The 17,531-nt window shown below is 49.7% G+C and overlaps 1 protein-coding gene across 5 annotated transcripts in view; it reads left to right on the plus strand.

The window, feature by feature from the left end:
• The window catches only part of Il1r2 (interleukin 1 receptor type 2), a 46,213-nt gene that overhangs the window by 13,514 nt on the left and 15,168 nt on the right, over nucleotides 1-17,531 (plus strand). For 2 of the 5 annotated variants that reach the window (XM_023717338.1, XM_023717337.1), the window contains exons 1-6: nucleotides 163-402; nucleotides 8,979-9,106; nucleotides 9,722-9,989; nucleotides 11,401-11,581; nucleotides 14,182-14,356; nucleotides 16,578-16,637. In XM_023717338.1, the coding sequence (XP_023573106.1) occupies nucleotides 263-402; nucleotides 8,979-9,106; nucleotides 9,722-9,989; nucleotides 11,401-11,581; nucleotides 14,182-14,356; nucleotides 16,578-16,637 (952 nt within the window). In that variant the 5' untranslated portion in view covers nucleotides 163-262. Of the gene's footprint in view, nucleotides 1-162; nucleotides 403-6,967; nucleotides 7,071-8,978; nucleotides 9,107-9,721; nucleotides 9,990-11,400; nucleotides 11,582-14,181; nucleotides 14,357-16,577; nucleotides 16,638-17,531 lie in introns of those variants that run through there. The other 3 variants (XM_023717340.1, XM_023717339.1, XM_023717341.1) reach the window with 2 other exon arrangements.

Consider the following 17,531-nt stretch of genomic DNA (forward strand, 5'->3'; position numbering starts at 1 on the left):
CACACCATGCAGCTGGTGTGCAGCATGCGCTTCTGCTGTGGGGAGCGCGATCCAGCGAGGTGCTCAACTCTTGCTGAAGGATTGCTGTGCCTCGGGGTCAGGGTCTTTGTCAACAGGAAGTAGCTACAGACTTTGCCCTTTGCTGGCTAGGATTAAGGAAAAGAAAAATCTCCCCGGAGCAGTGAGACAGGATAGAAAAGCCCCATTTCCCAACTGTGCTGAGAAGTAGCTGGTGCGCGGAGGGACTTTCCTCAGACTAGAAATGCACTCCTCCTGGCTTCCTCGAGAGCCACACCGGGAGCTCCACACGCTCGTTAAGGCAAGAAGTGCTTGCCTCTGCGATTTCTGGCGCAAATCAAGCAAAGGAGCCCAAGAGACCAGGCGCCATCGAAGGGTGAACAGGTAACATCACGACGTGGGCTGGCGGGGAAAACTGTAATTTAGTCTTCCGAGAGTTGTGCTCCTGGGGTTGGGTCACTCTGCAGATGGGGGCCATCAGCTGTGGAGAGCCGGCCGCCATCAGGAGAGCCCACCGGACGTGCTTTCTAGCCATCTGTCCTCTCGTTCATTCATGCATTCACTCATTAAACTGAGAGCTGGGAGTAAAGCTGAGTGAAGCGAAGCAGGGTCCTCGCGTGTGCTTTGCGACCAGGAAAGCCATGGAGAGCAACAGAGCCAGAGCAAACTGCGGAATAGCGCGCCTTCCCAGAGAGGCAAGGTGGGTCCTCAGCGAGACGAGCCGGAGCCATGGCCTCGGGCAGAGGAGTGGGCACTGAGCGCAGCGCAGCAGAGACAGGAACTTGGGGCGCGAAGCCCCGCTCCCCGTGCCCGTGCCCGGGGCTTTGAGGTTAGGCGTGCTCAGCAGCAGAGCCACAGATGAGCACCGCACACGTTTTTACTGTTCTTCTTTTCTTATTAGTGCCTATTAATTTACAGAATACTGAATTTTTATTTGTGAGATGCATTTTGATTGGGCTCTGCCCCCAGCCCTCCCTCATACCCCTTCCCCACTACCACAGTCTCCCTTCTGCTTTTGAGGCTTCCGCCTACCAGGGAGATCCTGCGGCGCTTTGTCTTTGGGGCCTTGTGTTTCTCGAGCTTATTTGGCTCTGCTTGGTGACCTCCAGCTCCAACCCACTTTCCTACAAACAACAACATTTTGTGGCCGAATACACCATATTGTGTGCCTATGCACCGCATTTTCTTTGTGAATTCATCTGCTGGTGGTCACTGAAGCGTCCCTGTCCTGGCTATGGTGAGTTGTGTCGCAGTAAATAGGGCTCTGTAATGGTGCCAACTTGCACTCCTCAGCCTGTGTACCAGGGAGTGGTCTAGCTGCGCTGGGTGCTGGCTTGCTTCTTTGCTTTCTTCTGGAGACTCCCTACTGGTTTCCCCCAGAGCGGCACTAATTTCCATTCCCTGCAGCTTTGTGGGAGCGCATGCATCCCAGCCAGCTTTACTATTGGCAGCGCTCCTGACCGGGGCGAGGCGGAAGCTCAATGTAGTTTGAAATTGCCTTGCCCTGTTGGTTAAAGGTGTTGAAAAGTTCTTACAGTACACCATTGGCCACTGGTCATACTTCTAAGAATGCTTCTGAGAAATGCCTTTTCATTTGCCTACTATTGATTGGGTTACTTGATTTTCTGGTGTTAAGTTTTTTCAGCTCTCTGAATGTTCTAGATACTAGAATAGTCCTCTACTCCAAGAGCTGCTGGCAAGGCGTTCTGCCGTTCTGCAGGCTGTCTCTGCAGTCTCTTAGTTGTTCCTGCAGCTGTGCAGAAACCTTTCGATTGGATGGAGCTGGATTTGTGGAGTTCGGTATTATTTCTCATGCTCCTGGAGTCCTACACAGGACTGTGATTTCCTGTGTGCGTTCTTCCAGTAGCATCAGAGTTCCAAGTCTTATACCTAGGTCTTTGATCCAGTTCCAATTCATTTTTTTTGTGCAGTGTGAAGGCTAGGCACCTAGTTCAGTCTTCTGCATATGGATACCCAGTTTTCCCAGCGATGCTTGTTAGAGGAGTGCTTTCCTGACATGTATTTTTGGCTTCTTTGTCCAGAGCCAGATCGATACAGTTCAATGGGTTTGCTTGTTCAGTATGTATTATTTTTGTTGCTATGACTCTGTGGTCTAAGGTAAAACCAGGTATTGTGATGCCTCCAGCCACGCTCATTTGGCTTAAGATTTCTGTGGTTAGCCTGTTTCTTTTTTGTTTTCTGTTTTCATCTGAGTTTTAGGATTGTTTTTTTCAATTTTTGGAGAAGAACATCATTGGAATGGTGGGAGTCTCACTGAGTCTGTAGGTCACTTTGGTAATATGATCATTTTGACAATTCTGCCAATCCATGAGCATGTGAGGTCTTTCTTCTCTGGCAGTTTCTTCTTTATTTTCTTCAAGATGTTGTAATTTTCAGGCTGGGCATAGTGGCACACACCTGTAATCCTAGCACTTGGGAGGCTGAGGCAGGAGGATCGCTATGACTTTGAAGCCAACCTGGGCTACAAAGTTAGTTCAAGGATAGCTTGAACTGTATAGTGAGACCCTGTCTCAGAAAGACAACAAAAGAAAACACCACCAAAATATTTTGTATTTTTCCTTGTAGAGGACTGTCACTTCTTTGGTTAGGTTGATTCTTAAGTATTTTATTTTTGTTTCTGAAGCTATTGTTTATGCAATTTTTCTTGTTTTTTTTTTTTTTTTCTCAGCTAGCTCATTATTAGTGTATAGAAAAGGTATTGCTTTGATAATGCTATTTTTGTAACTTGCTAATTTGCAGAATTTGTTTGCACTGCAAGTCTTTCGGTGCATTCTTCAGGGTTTTCTAGTATAAGGATCAGATCATCTTCAGATAAGGATAATTTGACCTTTTGCTTTCTTATTCATATCCTTTTTATTTCTTTCTCTTGCTTAATTGCTCTAGTTAAAATTTCAGGTACTCTATTGAATAGAGGAAATACTTTCACTTTTTCCCCACTGAGAATGATTTTGGTTGTGGGATTGTTGCTTATGTCATTTACTGTATTGAGGAATGATCCTCTGATACCTAGGTTTCTTCAGGGCTTTGATTATGAAAGCATGTTTTTTTTTTTTTTTTTTTTTTTTTTGTATTTTAGTACAGGGTCTACAGGGTCTACAGGGTCTCACTACATAGATTGGACTCTTAGTGATCTGGCTGTGTTCAGCCTCCCAAGAGCTGGGATTACCGGTGTGCACCACCGCGCCCAGTCTCAATTGCTGTCTCAGTGCGCCCCGGGGTTGGGGCCAGCATAGCACTCGGAGGATAGAACCCAGCTGCTGTGTCTGCCTAAGCAGGTGCTTTAATCTGCTGAGCTATTTGGCCATCCGCAAGTTGACTTTTGTTGAAGATTTTTTTCTCCATCGAGATGATTGTGTGATTTTTATCCTTGATTCTATTTATGTGGTGAATTATATTTATTGATTCATGTGCATTAAATTATCCTTGTATCCCTAGAATGAAATCAACTTGATCATTGTAAATGATCTTTTTAATGTGTTGTAGGAGTCAGTGAATATTTTATTGAGGATTTTTGCAACAATGTTCATCAAAGATACTGGTGTATAGTTTCCTTTTTATTTTGTGTCTGTTTTGGGTATCAGGGTGATGTTGGTTTCATAGAATGATTTTGAAAGTATTCTTTTCCTTTCTATTTCATTGAATAATCTAAACATTGGAGGGCTGGCGAGATAGCTCAGCAGTCTAAAGCGCCTGCTGAGGCAGGCTTAGGCAAGCATGCAGGGACCGCGGTTGGATCCCTGGTACCACATGCTGCACCAGCCCCGCCCCCAGGGTGGGCTGAGCCAGTCCCCCCAAAGCTCTCAAAAAACGAACAAACAAAAAACCCCACAAAACATTGGAGTTCGTTCTTCTTTAAAGGTCTGGTGAAATTTGGCAGTGAATCTGTTCAGTCCTGAGATTTTGTTATGAGTCTTATTACTGCTTCGATCCCATTGCTTAGTATTCCATTTAGGTTTTCTCTTATGTCTACCTGGTTCAATTTTGGTAAGTCTTATATATCTAAACATTTGTCTGTTTCTTTTAGATTCTTCAGTTTATCAGAGTACATGTTTTAAAACAATGCTAATGAATCTCTGGATTTCAGTAGCTTCTGTTGTAGCAATCCTCTTTCAGCTCTAACCATGCTGACTTGAGGACATCACTTGCTTTTGGCTAAAGATTTATACATCTTGTTTATCCTTTCAAAGAACCAACTCTTGTTTCATTGATTTTGTGTATCATTCTTCTCATCTGTATTTCATTAAGTTCAGCTATGATCTCTATTATATCCTTCCTGCTATTCGGTTTGGTTTTGGCTTATTCTATTGTGCCAATACCTGGACATGCATCATTGAGTTATTTATTTGAGATCTCTCCAAGTTTTGGATGCAAGAACTCAAAGCTGTAATCTGCCTTCTTAAAACTGCCTTTGCTTTGTCCCATAGATTCTAGAATGTTAGATTTCTATTTTCATCTGATTCTAGGAATTTAAAATTGTTCTCCTGATTTATTCAGTGACGCACTGATCTTTCCCAATGAGTTGCTTTATCTCGATGTGTCTGCATGGCTTCTGTAGTGTCCTTGCTGACACCCAGTGTCATACCATTATGATCTGATAAGATGAAAAAACTGATTTCAATTCCTTATATTTGTTGTGACTTGCTTTATGATCTGAAATATGGCCGGTGCTCTGCAGTTGGATGCAACGTGCTGTAGACACCTGGCAGGTCCGTTTGATCAGTGGTGTGACTTAACTCTGATGTTGATGACTTTTTTGGATGACCTGTTCACTGGCAAGAGAACCTCTGTGTCCTTTATGTCCAATAATGCTTGTTTTATGAAATTTGGCACGCTGATGCTTGGTGTGCACACATTTACGACTGTCACATCTACTGGGCGTACCGTTTCCGTCACCAGTGTGCAGTGGAGTCGTCTCTTCTGGCTGTGTCTTGAAGTCTGTGTTTGGGCCTGAGCACAACAGCTGCTTCTGCTTGCTTTTGGGCTCCATTTGTGTGGAGCCTTGTTTTCCATCCTTTCAGTTTCAGGCTCTGTGTATCTTTGCTCCTGAGGTACTTTTATTTGACAGGCTTCAAATAGTTCATAGTTATTTTTTAATCCAGTCTCCTACTCTGTGTCTGTCTGTCTGTCTGTCTGTCTGTCTGTCGGTCTGTCTGTCTGTTTATTGAGGCACGGGCTTGCCATATAGTTCAGGCTGGCCTTGAACTCAAGGTGATTCTCTTGCATCAGCCTCCTGAGTTCTGGGATCACAGGGGTGCACCACCATTCCTGACTCAGTCTCTGTGTTTTAATTGGAGAATTAAAACCATTTACAGGGGCTGGGGAGATGGCTCAGTGGAATAAGCACTTCCCTGGCAAGCGCAAGGGCCTGAGTTCAATCCCCGGTTCTGCAAAAACAAAAACAAACCCATTTACACTCAGAGCTGTTATAGGAAGCACCAATCCCTGCCATTTCACTCTCCAATGTCTGGTTCTTCCTAAGCGCTCTGTAGCTCATGTTTGTCCCATTCCCTTCCGTACCTGCGGCAACGCGTGTGGCCGTGCCTTTCTGGTGATTGTGGTCATCTTGGAAGGTCTTCCTTTGACTTTTAATTTAGATCCTGGCTTTGCTGGACACAGTAATCTAGGTGGACAGTTATTTCTGTTCAGGGTTTGGAATTCCTTTCTGGACTTCAGCGTCTGTGAAGAGAGGTCTGCTGCCACTCTGCCGGAGTTGCTTCCATATGCAGCCGGGCGGTCTCTACCAAGCTTTCTACATCCTCTCCTGGTGCTGTGGTCCTGGCCTTCTGGCTGCAGTGTGACACAGGGTCATTCTTTCCTTGTGGTGCCTGCTTAGGGCTCTAAGTGACTTGTATACCCGGATGTCCACATCTTTCCTAGGTTTGGAATATTTTCTAGCATGATCTCATTGACTAGATTTTTCTGGCTGTTAGTCTGAACCTAAAGCGCAGTCAGGTTATGTAAATAAGTCACACGTTTGGCTTTAACCTGTATCCCATAGTTCTTGGCTGCTTGGTTTATAATTTATTTATTCATTTTTTTATGTGTTTGAGCATGGTAATTCATCACCTCGATTTTCAAGTCCTGAGTTTCTCTTCAGACTTGTGCTCTTGGTGAGGCTTCTGGGTGGGTTTTCTGACTGGCTTCTTGTGCCTTCCATTTCCGAGATTGCCCTTTGGCTCTCAGAGCCTCTGGCTCTCGTCCACTGCTACTTTATGTCCTGCATTGTCTTTCTTAATTCTCTCAGGTGTTTATTTGTATCTTTGAAGTTATTAATCATTTTAAAAGCAAACAGAAAGCAAAGGAGCCCCCAAATTCCCTTGCACAGAGGAAGTGGGGGATAAGGGAATCCTGGTTTGGGGACCCACCAGCACCTGCAGTGTGGGGCTCTAGTGACACAGGACTTCCAAGTGGCGTAGGGACTATCACTGCTCCCGATCTGGTAGACGTCCGCCCATGCGCTGAGGTTGTGTTTCCCCAAATCGAAGCATGAATTCTGAAAAGCAACAGAGGTTGAGAGTAGGACATTTTATTACTCATTTTATTGAGACAGCTCTTGTCTGAGGGAGACAGGAGGGGACCCGGAGAGTGGGTTACCCATGAGCCCACTTCCCATGGGAAGTTTTATAAAGCAAAATCATGAGGTGGGTACAAGGTAGAACAGAACTGCGGTCAAGCAACGTGATTACGTGTTGCAATCCCTTGGGTGATGCTGACGCAGAGGGAAGCAGGCCACATAGCGAGTGCGTGTGGACGGGACAAGGACCTTCCCTGGAAGGGAAGGGTTAGGAGGTCCCAGCCCCCCACCCGGGGGACTGGTGCGCATTGGCAGTATCGGTCACTATTGTCTGTCCCTCGGGAGCCATGTAGGTGTGGTCATTCCATCTTTGTCTTGAGGCCTGGCCTTCAAAGAATGCGCCTCCACCCCCAGGTGTTCTTGTCCTCTGCACTGATTGCTTCGAGGCCTCGCCCTGCCTGACCACCTATAATACTTCTACCCAGCTTTGCTAATGGCCTGACACCTAACTTAAGAGATATTATCTGTATTTTATTTGCCCTCTATCTACACATTGGGTTTCTGATGTAAGAGAGGCCGTGCAGCATGTCTGCTTGGGTCTGACTTACTTCCCTCAGGTACAGGGACAGTGAGTCACACCTGGGTCTGTCTGTCTCCACACCCGTGTGGCGGTGGCTGCTGCGTGGATGCTGAGTCCGGGCCCAGCTTTCGGCCTGGGCAGGGTCAGCCAGGGACGTGCTGTCTGCCTCGGGTGCACTCCAGGACTGCCAGTGTTGGTGTCTTCCACACACCCTGGAGCACCATTGTCCTCTGCCAGCAGGATGACCCTGGGGCCCCTAAGGTGCCCAGAGCCTCTGTGTATGTCCCTGGGAGGTGCCAAATGTCCCAGCCAAGTGCTCATGCCGGCAGCGGGAAAAGCAAATGTTCGCTCCATCCTGTGGTTGAAGGGGACAGTGAGATGAACCACACAATCCGCAGGGCTTGAGGCCAGTATTTCACAACCAGCCTCCTCACACACCACCCAGGGTGGCCCTGGATTGCTACCATAGTGGGTGGCTTTGACTACTGTTGAACTCTCTGCAGCCTGCTTGAACATCTCAGGTCTGTGACCAGCCCCCGCCTCCCACAGCTTTTGCCTGTGGCTGTTTCCCACTCAGTCACTATGGCAGGGGTCCCCAGGGACTCTGAGCTACTGAGCTTGGTCTCCTCCTTCAGGATGCACCTGGCAGGACAACAGACTTCTACTGCTTCCTGTGTGACCCAGAAGTCGTTGGGAGCAGTGTTCGTCCTGGGTGACTGAAGTGTGGCTGGTCTGTGACTGCTGACCCCCAGAACAGCTCACTCTCACACAAGCAGCCCTTCCTCAGAGGGACGCCTTCCTGGTTTACCACTCTGAGGTGGCTGTGCACCCTGGGATTGCCCCTCCAAAGGGAGGCAGCCTGTCGCTCTCAGAGTCACAGCACACACTGACTCACAGCTGGCTCTGCTGGGGGCCAGCTCTGTGCCTGTCGTTTGTCCCTGGGGCTGCCAGCCTTCCCTAGGCCTCCTCCAGTGCTTGAGGAGAAGGGGTTCCCTCCCTGGCAGCAGCCGGGGCTGTCATCTCCACTACTACTGTCTTTGCTCTGCTTTGTTAGATCTTTCTTGAGTTTTCTTACTTATTTTAAAAGTATTTTTATTAGTGCACATTTGCAGCGCCTTCCCTGTGTGGAGGTGGAGTGCGCTCACAGCGCACCTTAACTCCTGGTACCCTCTCCCTCCCTGCTCCCTCCCTCTCCTGGCTGCCTTCCCCTTTGAGAAAGCTCTCTCTCCCTGCTTCCTGCCATCTAGCCTTTACTCCACTCTTTACCTATACGCTGCCTTTCTCAGGAGAGAAACCGTGTGGTGTGGAAGCGTGTGTGTCTGCTTTACGTCAGTCAGCACTGAGGCCTCAAGGTGCACCCATTTTTCTACAAATGACTCAAATTCATCCTTCTTTATGGCAGAGTAGTGCCCCATACTACACAAGCGCGCCTTTTCATCCATCCATCTGCTGATGGACGACGGGGTGGTGGCAAGACTTAGCCACTGTGAATTGCACTGCTATGAACATGGCCCACTGTCATGTGATGGTTGGTAGAACTGGCCGGAGGCAGCTGGGCCAAGTGAAATTTCTGGGGTTTTGATGTTTGTTTATGTTTATTTTGTGTTTGTGTGTGTGTGTGTGTGTGTGTGTGTGTGTGGTGCCAGGGATTGAACTTGAGACTTCATACTTGCCAGGCAGGTGCTTGTGCCATTGAGCTGCATGCCTGGCCTTTAGTCCTCTTTAAAAAAAAACTAGGAAAAAAGTGCCTGCATTATCAGGTTAAGCTTCAAGGGCGCGACACTGGTGCCAGGCGGTGGGTCTGCCTGTGGGGTTCAAGACCCCCTGAGCCCCGTTTCCCCGCAGGATGCAGCCCGTGGGACGTGCGATCTCCTCTGCCCGTTCCTCCCAGAGGTTGTGCGCAGCGGCGCTCACGTTGTGCACGCTGATGACGGCTGTTTCTGCCTTCACCGCTCCACCCGAAGGGCACTCAGGTGAGACTTGAAGGCCGGCCGGCCGCGGGGTCTCGGAGGAAGTCGCTTCTCTCATGGGGTTTCCTAGTCAAGAGTGCAGAACAGGGTCCCGATAGCCAGGTCTGTGTCACTGCTTGGGCAGATGCCAGCCCTCGCTCATCCAGCAAACTGAAGAATTTGCCCTTCACAAGCAGAGCGAGGGGTCAGATGCACAGTCTGTCGGCTCTCAGGTTTTCTGTTTGAATTCAGCAGGGATCCATTTTCAAGACAAATAAGTTTAAAGAAAAATAGGCCGACATTTAAATCACTTCTTTTTGGCTACCTGTGAAGCTATCTGAACCCTTTGGACAGAGTGTGAATTAGAATCCACAGGCGCCCTGACTTTGTCATTTGAGAATGTTGAACTTGAGGCAGCAGGTGTTCTACCTGCTTATAATAGAATTCAGAACAGGACGTGGGACCCCATTGCTGGAGGGACTCTCAGGTGCCCCAGTGCAGGTCACTGTGGGACACTGGCATTGCTTGCCACTGCTCCACGTCACTGTCCAGAACTAGGCCAGGCTGAAGCCTGGGAGGGCTCGGGGCTCTGGGCAGGTTTGGGATCTGAAGCCGGACCATCTCCTCTCTGCCTTCCAGGAGCCACAGGCAACTGCTCGTTTCGTGGCAAGTTTTTAAAACAGGAATTCAGGCAGGAGGGCGAGCCTGTGGTTCTGAGGTGCCCGCTGGCGTACTTTGGCTCAGGGCCAATTGGCAGCCCTGGCCCCCACCAGCTCGTCACCTGGCGTGGAAACAGCTCTTCTCAGCTGATCGCGATGGGAGAGCCACGGGTGCGGGTCAAGGACGGTGTCCTTTGGATTGTGCCAGCCCTGCGCAATGACTCGGGGACCTACATCTGCAGCGTCAGGTAGGTCCCGCGGGTGAGGGCGGGAGGGCTACAGGTAGAATGGACACCTGGGATGCTTTCCAGCAGTGGTTTGGCTTTCAGAATCCAGTGCACGGTGAGAATCTGTTTTTTTTCCCAGAGACCACTGGGGTCCAACTTTGAGTCAATTTCTTAGTAGCTGCACAGGTTGGGAACCCCTCAGAGTTGGAGAGTGAATGAAATGATACGCATGAAGCCCTCAGCTCAGGCTCCAGCAGGCCCGAACCTCACTGTACCTTGCTTCCTCGAGGACTGTACTTTAAGTTTGCGCTATCCTTAGTAAAATTTGTCCACTTGCATTTCATCAACTTGTAGTGAGATTATGCACTTTCAAGGCGTGAGTCAACTTTCTGCATTTCTTTGTGCATAGAACGTTTGCTCGCCTGCTTTTCTGTTTTTGAAATGAGATATGAACTATAACAGATGCTGGCCTTCTCTATTTGAGTCAGTTCTTTTTACTTTCAGGTAGCAGCTTGGGTTATACCTTTTGTACTTACAGTTTTCCTATCCAGTCTCTTCTTTGGATATATATTGTTGCATGCTTTACGCATTTTGTTGCGTAGGTGAATTTTATCCTATGAGAAAGTGCACCCACTTTGTCTCTTCCTGTGTCTCAGCCAGAGCCAAGATAGTTCTATTGTGTTTGTCTGTCTTATTTTGTTTGATCTTTCCGGTGCTGGCCTGGAGCCCGGGGCTGGGCGCGTGCTGAGGCGCCGTCTGTCACTGAGCCGCATCCCAGCCCCTTGCCTCTCTACCCTGAAGTTTAGCGTGGAGTCTGCCTCTGTCCTCGCGCCCACTTGTGCATGTCCTCAGCAAGGCTGTGCCTCTGACATTACCCCAGCGCTGAGGTCCTGCAGGACTGCGGCACTGAGACAGAGAGGAGGCCAGCAAAGAAAATTAAAAGCTAAACAAACCTAGCAAGCTACTTTGCCCACACGGAACTCCACAAATTTTTTAGACGCCGTTTGGTTCCCAGCAGTTTTTGACTTCATTTGGTAAATGACTCCCAAGGGAGGCAAAGGGCATTTTTCCTTTTATGGACGCGATCTCTCCATGTGTGTGTGGCCCCTGGGACCGTGAAATTGGAGCACACTGGGACAGCGATCAGGATGCTCAGACCTTGGAGGGCGCTAGCCCTTGCAAGAGGACACGGGGTTTCTCTGTGGCCCTTGCTGGCCCATGAAGAAGCTCTAGTGAGACGCGCATGGTGTGGCTCTGCTCCGGCACAGCACTGTGACATGATGCTTCAGTACCAAAGGGATGAAGAGGGGAAGGAGTGCAGGACTAAGCAAAGGAACACAGACGCAGCGCACACACATAGGGAGTGGGAGAATGGCCCTGAGCGTTGCCTTCATGTCAGTGTTCATTATTGTCTTTTTTCCTTCTAAATCAGAGATGCTTCTCACTGTGAAGAGATAGCCATGGAGCTCCAGATTTTGGAGGATGCGGAGGCTTCCCTGCCGCTTGTGACCTACGCGCAGACGCTCACCTTGGGAACTGACGGCATGCTCGTGTGTGCAGACACGCTGGATTTCTCCGGGGACAAAGACAGCATGCATGTTCGGTGGTACAGGGTGCGTCTTCCAAATGGGCCACTTCATTCACACGGGTTCTGCCAGCTGCAGAAAAGATGTGGAGCACCCATTTCAGGAGACGATGCATTCATTTTTATTCCTCTGATACGTATTCCTATATGTTAGACAATTGAAAAGGCCACCGTGAGCACGTTCCACTTGTGTTGATGGGGTTGGGTAGGGATTCTCACAGGAGGGCTTCGGAAGACGAGCGTAGGGTAAATTCAGAGTAATGATAGCAGAAGAAAATAGCTTTTTACTCTGTAATTTGTTGATAAAAATTTATTTAAAATTGGGTAGCTTATATCATGAATTTATATGCATATGAAAGAGATTTTTTTTTTTCCAAAAACACAGGACAAGCCCTGACTCCTTGGGTGAAAGGAGAAGATGCGAGCCAGTGTGCTCTTTGTCTGCTTGAGTAGATCCTGAATAAGCAGCCCTTTTAATGGTTCTTAGTCACTTTATCGGCTCAGTGCAAGAGCTAGGGATGGTTGCTACTTTTAAAAAATATTCTTCTTTTAATTTTTTCCATGTGTTTCATGACACGTGACTATTATCTGACACCACGCTTCAGTGTCCCTAATGTTTTCTGGGGACTTGGCCAACCACATCTGCTTTTGTGTTCTCTGTGGCTGCCTTCACACTGCGTAGCTGCAACAGGCGTCTGCACTGCAAGGGAGGCCCTGGGATGTTTCCTAGATCGCCCTTTCCTGAAAATGCTTGCTCACCGCTGCTGGTCAAGTGTGGATGGATGCTGAGAAGTGTGGTTCAATGGGTAATCAAAGAGAGGAATTAGCCCTTGCTGGGTTAGTCAGTGGACTGGCACTGTACGGATGTGGTTGCATTCGATTTCCTGGTGGAATTTTGAAATGATTTTCTGAAAGTGGAGGAAGAGAGTTGGCTACCACAAAGAGCCAGACAGCTGCAGAGGTCCTCCTCTTGGGAATTAGGAGGAGCACACATGGGACGTGAGAAAGGTCTTACGGGACAGGAAGGAGCATGGATCTGGGTTGGGACCTGGGCTTAGAACCTCGTTCCTTCCTCTAGGCTGAGCCAGGCTGCCTCCCCTACTGAACCTGCTTCTGCTATAGTAGGGCAATCAGGAGGCCCCATGACCCGGGCTGTTTAGAGGTTATGGAAGCGATGTGTACAAGGCAGCTGGTGCAGGGCTTGGCACACAGATGGTGCTTAATAAACGGGTGGAGAGGACCAGAATTGGTTTGGTCCATAAGAGCTAGGCTTTTCTGAACAGGAGCCGAGGCCAAGCCTGTTCTAAGTTCCCCACCAAGCCACCCATGTCCCTGTCCCCATAGATGAAATGTGGGATGTGCAAGGTGCTCACCCAGTGTCACACAGCTGGTAGGGAGCAAAGCTGGAACCCTAGCCCCTGCCTTGCACCTCTGGAACTGCTGTGGCACTGGGCTCTGTGTCCATGTGGACAATTCCTGCTGTGAATGGTGGCTTCTCTCCCCCTAATTCAATATGTTATAAACGAAGAAGTCCAGGAGCTCTGTGCTGACCCTGTGGGTTTTTTTCTGTGTGAGATTCTGAAATGACTCAGTGATATGTTCTTTTATTTAGGTTTTTTTCTGTGTGTGTGTGTGTGTGTGTGTGTGCGTGCGTGTGCAGGGTCTCACTACACAGTTCGGACTCATAGTGATCCTTCTGTTTTCTGCCTCCCTAGTGCTGAGATTACAAGCCTGTGCCACCACACCCAGACTCCATTGCCCACTCAGTGTGCCCAGGGGTGGGGTGGGTGTGGCATGCAGTGCCAGGGAGGGAACCCTGGCCCCCGTGCTGACCTAAGCAAGCGCTTGGTCCACTGAGCTATCTTGCCAGCCCCTTCAGTGTTATGTCCTACTATTGCAAGCATTTGACCATTGTAGTTATAGAAGATGTCCCTTAGGGCTTCTCTATCCCACTCTGTGGCTCTTATTTCACCGGGGGCCTCTGTTTGGAGGACTTGATATCTGTGTGAAGAGTGGACTCACCTCTCCCATTCAGATTTTTTCTTACAAGTTTTCCTCTGTTAGACTAACTCTTAATCCGAGTGATGCCAGGGCCATTGCTGCGGCACCACGCCTTCCAAACGCCAGTGTCTAAATCCGGATGCCTGCTGAGCAGGGGCCTTGGACAGCTCCCACGCCAGCAGAGAGTCTCTCATAAGTGTATCTGTATTTTAAATAGCCTGTTTTGCCAAGCAATAGTCCATCTTTTTTTGTATTGGAACTTCCGCAAATTTGCTTTAAGTGTTGTGGCCCGACAAATCTAGACATCTTACTGGCTTTATATGTTAACAAGTTTCTTTTCTCAAATGCAGGGCCGGGGAGATGGCTCAGTAGGATAAGCGCTTGACTGGCAAACACAAGGATCTGAGTTCAATCCCCGGTTCCGCAAAAACAAAACAAAAACAAAACAAAAAAAAAAAAAAATCAAATGCAGATAAAAGTGTGCTCAAGATGCAAAACCAGCAAAGGAAACGCCAGGGCAATTCTTGGACTGCACACTCAGCCCTGGCTGACGGTGACGAGGAGACCCCTGGCTCTGAGATACCAGCTAGCAGTGATGATGTAATTTGAGATTGTGTTTCCCTGCAGCGCTCTGTCCTTCTGGGTGGAGACGGCGGAAGGTTTCACAACGTGGAGGAACAGAAGCGCCTGCTTGTAGTCAACGTGTCCGTGGAGGATGAGGGCCCCTACACGTGTGTGTTGACCTTCGTCCACGAGGGCAGGCGACTCAATGTCACCAGGCACATCAGTCTCATCATCCGTGGTGAGTTTCTGCCATCGAGGCACCTGCCCTTGGCTTGATGATGAACCTTCTAGGAGCAGTTAGGGCACAAAAGAGTCCTTGAATGGATTCGGCATGAAGCATAAGGGCCGTGATCTGACTAGACATGGAGAGTGGCACTTGAAAGGTGAAATCAGGGTATGGTTGGGGGAAAGTTCAGTGACTCCTTGAAAAGTGGTAGCGTCTAAGGTGGAGGCTGAAACTCACCACTAGAGGGAGCCAGAGTGGCTTTCTTGGCAGTCCTAGCCAAGGGCTGATTAGAACACAGTAGCCTTAACTCTAATACTTCTAAGGTGCTAGGACTTTATTAAATTTTCCAACGGGGAGAGTTTCCACTGGGGATTGCCTTCTTTCCTATGGGTCTGGTTCCCCCTGACATGGGTTGAACACCCCTTAGCTAGAAGGTCTGTGATGAGAAGTGTTTAAAGAGTTTGGATTTTTTTAGGTTTTCTAGTGCTTGCACATACATAATCATATAGCTTGAGGATTGGACACAAATATAAACATGAAATTAGCTCATGTTTCATGCACATCTCATGTGTATAGCCTGGAGATAATTTCATACGTTTCAAATCTGTGCATGACATAGCAGCTGGCTGATGTGACGTGTTCCACTCGCCCTACTCTGCCAGCATGCAGAAGGCTGAGCATGTTGGAGCAATGTAGAGCTCGAAATTCTGGAGCAGGGATGCTCTGCTGTGACCAGGACTGCTGAGACTTGAGCAGACTCTTGTGAGCGGGCCTGCTGCCTTCAGCCTCTTCGCCGCACTTACTCTGCACCTGCGGGGCACTGGGCCTGGGCTTGGTGCACTGGGGTGGCTCTGTAGGTGCTGCACCCTGCGGGTTTCTTGCACACAGAAAGCGAACACAGCCAGAGTCTTGGGAGGTGTTCAGAGAGCTTTGGAAGCATAGAAGATTAGATGGTGCATCTGTGAGGGGAGAAAGCCTCACAGAGAATCCAGAGATCTGGCTTCATATGAGGAGCACCACACGGTCCGTCAGACTTAGCTCACACTTTTTACATTTTTCTGTTAGAATTTGTTTCTATCCACTCTTTCTTTTTAAAATGTGCTTGGTATAGGGTCTCACTACACAGCTCTAGTGATCCTCCTGTTTTCAACCTCCCCAATGCTGGAATTACAGGCATCTGCCACCACGCAGGGACTCGGTGGCTGGCTCAGTGCTCCAGGGGGTTGGGCTGGCATGGCGTATGGTACTGGGGATCAAATACTGGTCCCTGTACTTCCCTAAGCAGGTGCTTAATGCGCTAAGCTATCTTGCTGGCCCTTTCTGCCCACTCTTGCTGCCCTGCCCAGTGGAGAAGCTTTGAGACTTTGGTCCTTGCGTGCCACACACAGACACTAGGGGGCGGCCTCTTACATCCTGAGCTAGCAGCTCAGTTGTTTCCAAAGTGGGGAACACACTGTGGGGAAGGAAGCACAGATGTGGGGTGTGGGTACCATTAGATGCAGCGTTTGAGGGCTGCCCTGGACTTGCTGAGCTGGATGCTGGGCCCAGAAGCTGCAGCCTGTGTCTCACCCATGCATACGTCCCCCTGAGGCATCGGCCTCGCAGGCCCGTGACTATCTGGCCACTCCAGCCTCCATCATGGAGGAATTGCCCTGGGGTGCAGTTGAGAGGTCCCTGCAGCTCGGCGAGCGGCAGGGTGCTGAATGCTTCCCCTCACACGAGGACCTCAGAATGCTCCTTCGGGGAGGCCTGGGTGATGAGACCGGCTGTGGGGACATCCCCAGGCTGGCTCTATCCCTGGAGCTCCCAGTCTGGGTCAGTTTACTTCCTCAGTTCCCAAGTGGCTCTCCACCCTACAGGGTCACTGTACCTGTCAAGCAGTGTGGGACTGGCCTCACATGCAATGACCCTTCAGTATTCGGTGGTGGCATTTTGGAGGGGCTGAGGGGCCTCTGGGTATGACCTGTCCCAGGAGTCCCGGGAGGGAACGGCAAGGTTTGCCACAGTAATGCGCGGCACGGGCCGCAGGGGAGCGCGCTTATGGCCTCTGCCGGGAAGCTCTCTGCTGGGAAGGGGCTGGCAGCAGGTTTCACTTTTGTGCGAGCCAGTTTCCTTCCCAGACAAAGGCGGGCTAAGGATTTCTTGGTTAATTAGCCACACAATGGCCCCTGACCAGCAGCGTGAAGTGCAGACCAGTTCTCTAATGGCCTCTCTTTCCTTGCCTTTTCCTCAGAAGTGACAGACACCGTTCCTGTGGTCATTTCTCCCCTGGACACCATATCCGCATCTCTGGGTAAGGCCTGCCAGATCGTGCGACCCGTGTGCCCCACAAGTGCCCAGACCTGGCCTTGGGCCCATGTCTGCTGACCACGCAGGCTGCCTCTGGGGCTCAGTGCGCCTGGACTGAGCCCCTTGAGCCCTGGTGTGGGGGGCTGAGATGGCATGCCGAGGGAACCTTGTCCTTGGCAGCATGTTAGAAGCGGCTTTACTCGGCAGCAAGGACACTGTGCCCCATGCAGGATGCAGTCGCTTGCGGCTGGCTGGATGCCAGGCTGAAAATGAATGGCTGGTCTCCCATTTCTTTTTTCATTTGAGATAGGGTCTTGCTGTGTAGTCCAGGCTCGCCTTGAACTCACTTTGTAACTTGGGCTGACTTTGCGTTCTCCTTGATCGCCTGGCCTCAACCTGCTGAGTGCTGAGGTTAGGGGCCTCCACAGTTACACCTGGCTAAACATTAAACGTTTTGGGGAGCCAGTGAGGAGGAGGCTTCTTACACCTGCGCTTGGCGAGCGACCCTAGAAACCAGGGCAGTGAGGAGGGTAGCTGGTGTGTCCCGGGTCCTAGTGTCCCTGCTTCTCAGAGCTCCCCTGTGGAGGCATCCCATCCCCATCAATTGCTTTGAACACACAGCTGTGCCATGGTGCTGTCACGTGACTGGATCTAATGGCTACTGTGGCTGAGGGCGGTGTGTAAGGTCACCGTGGTGCCAGAGCATGGAGGAGATGTTACGTGGCTTCTGCTGGGTGCATCTAAAGATAGAAGGGTTATTCCTGGAGGAGAAGACAGGTGGGCAGGATTTCCTCTTCTTTCCCCTCTCCTCTGCTTGGGATAGGGGGTGAGAAAGAAAAACGAGTTATTGTTGCCAGGTACATGCTGTCGTACCAGCTCTTTGGAAGGCTGAGATGGG

Source organism: Octodon degus, unplaced genomic scaffold (genome assembly GCF_000260255.1).
Source record: "Octodon degus isolate 3935 unplaced genomic scaffold, OctDeg1.0 scaffold00052, whole genome shotgun sequence".
In the NCBI taxonomy this organism is placed as follows: Eukaryota; Metazoa; Chordata; class Mammalia; order Rodentia; family Octodontidae; genus Octodon; species Octodon degus.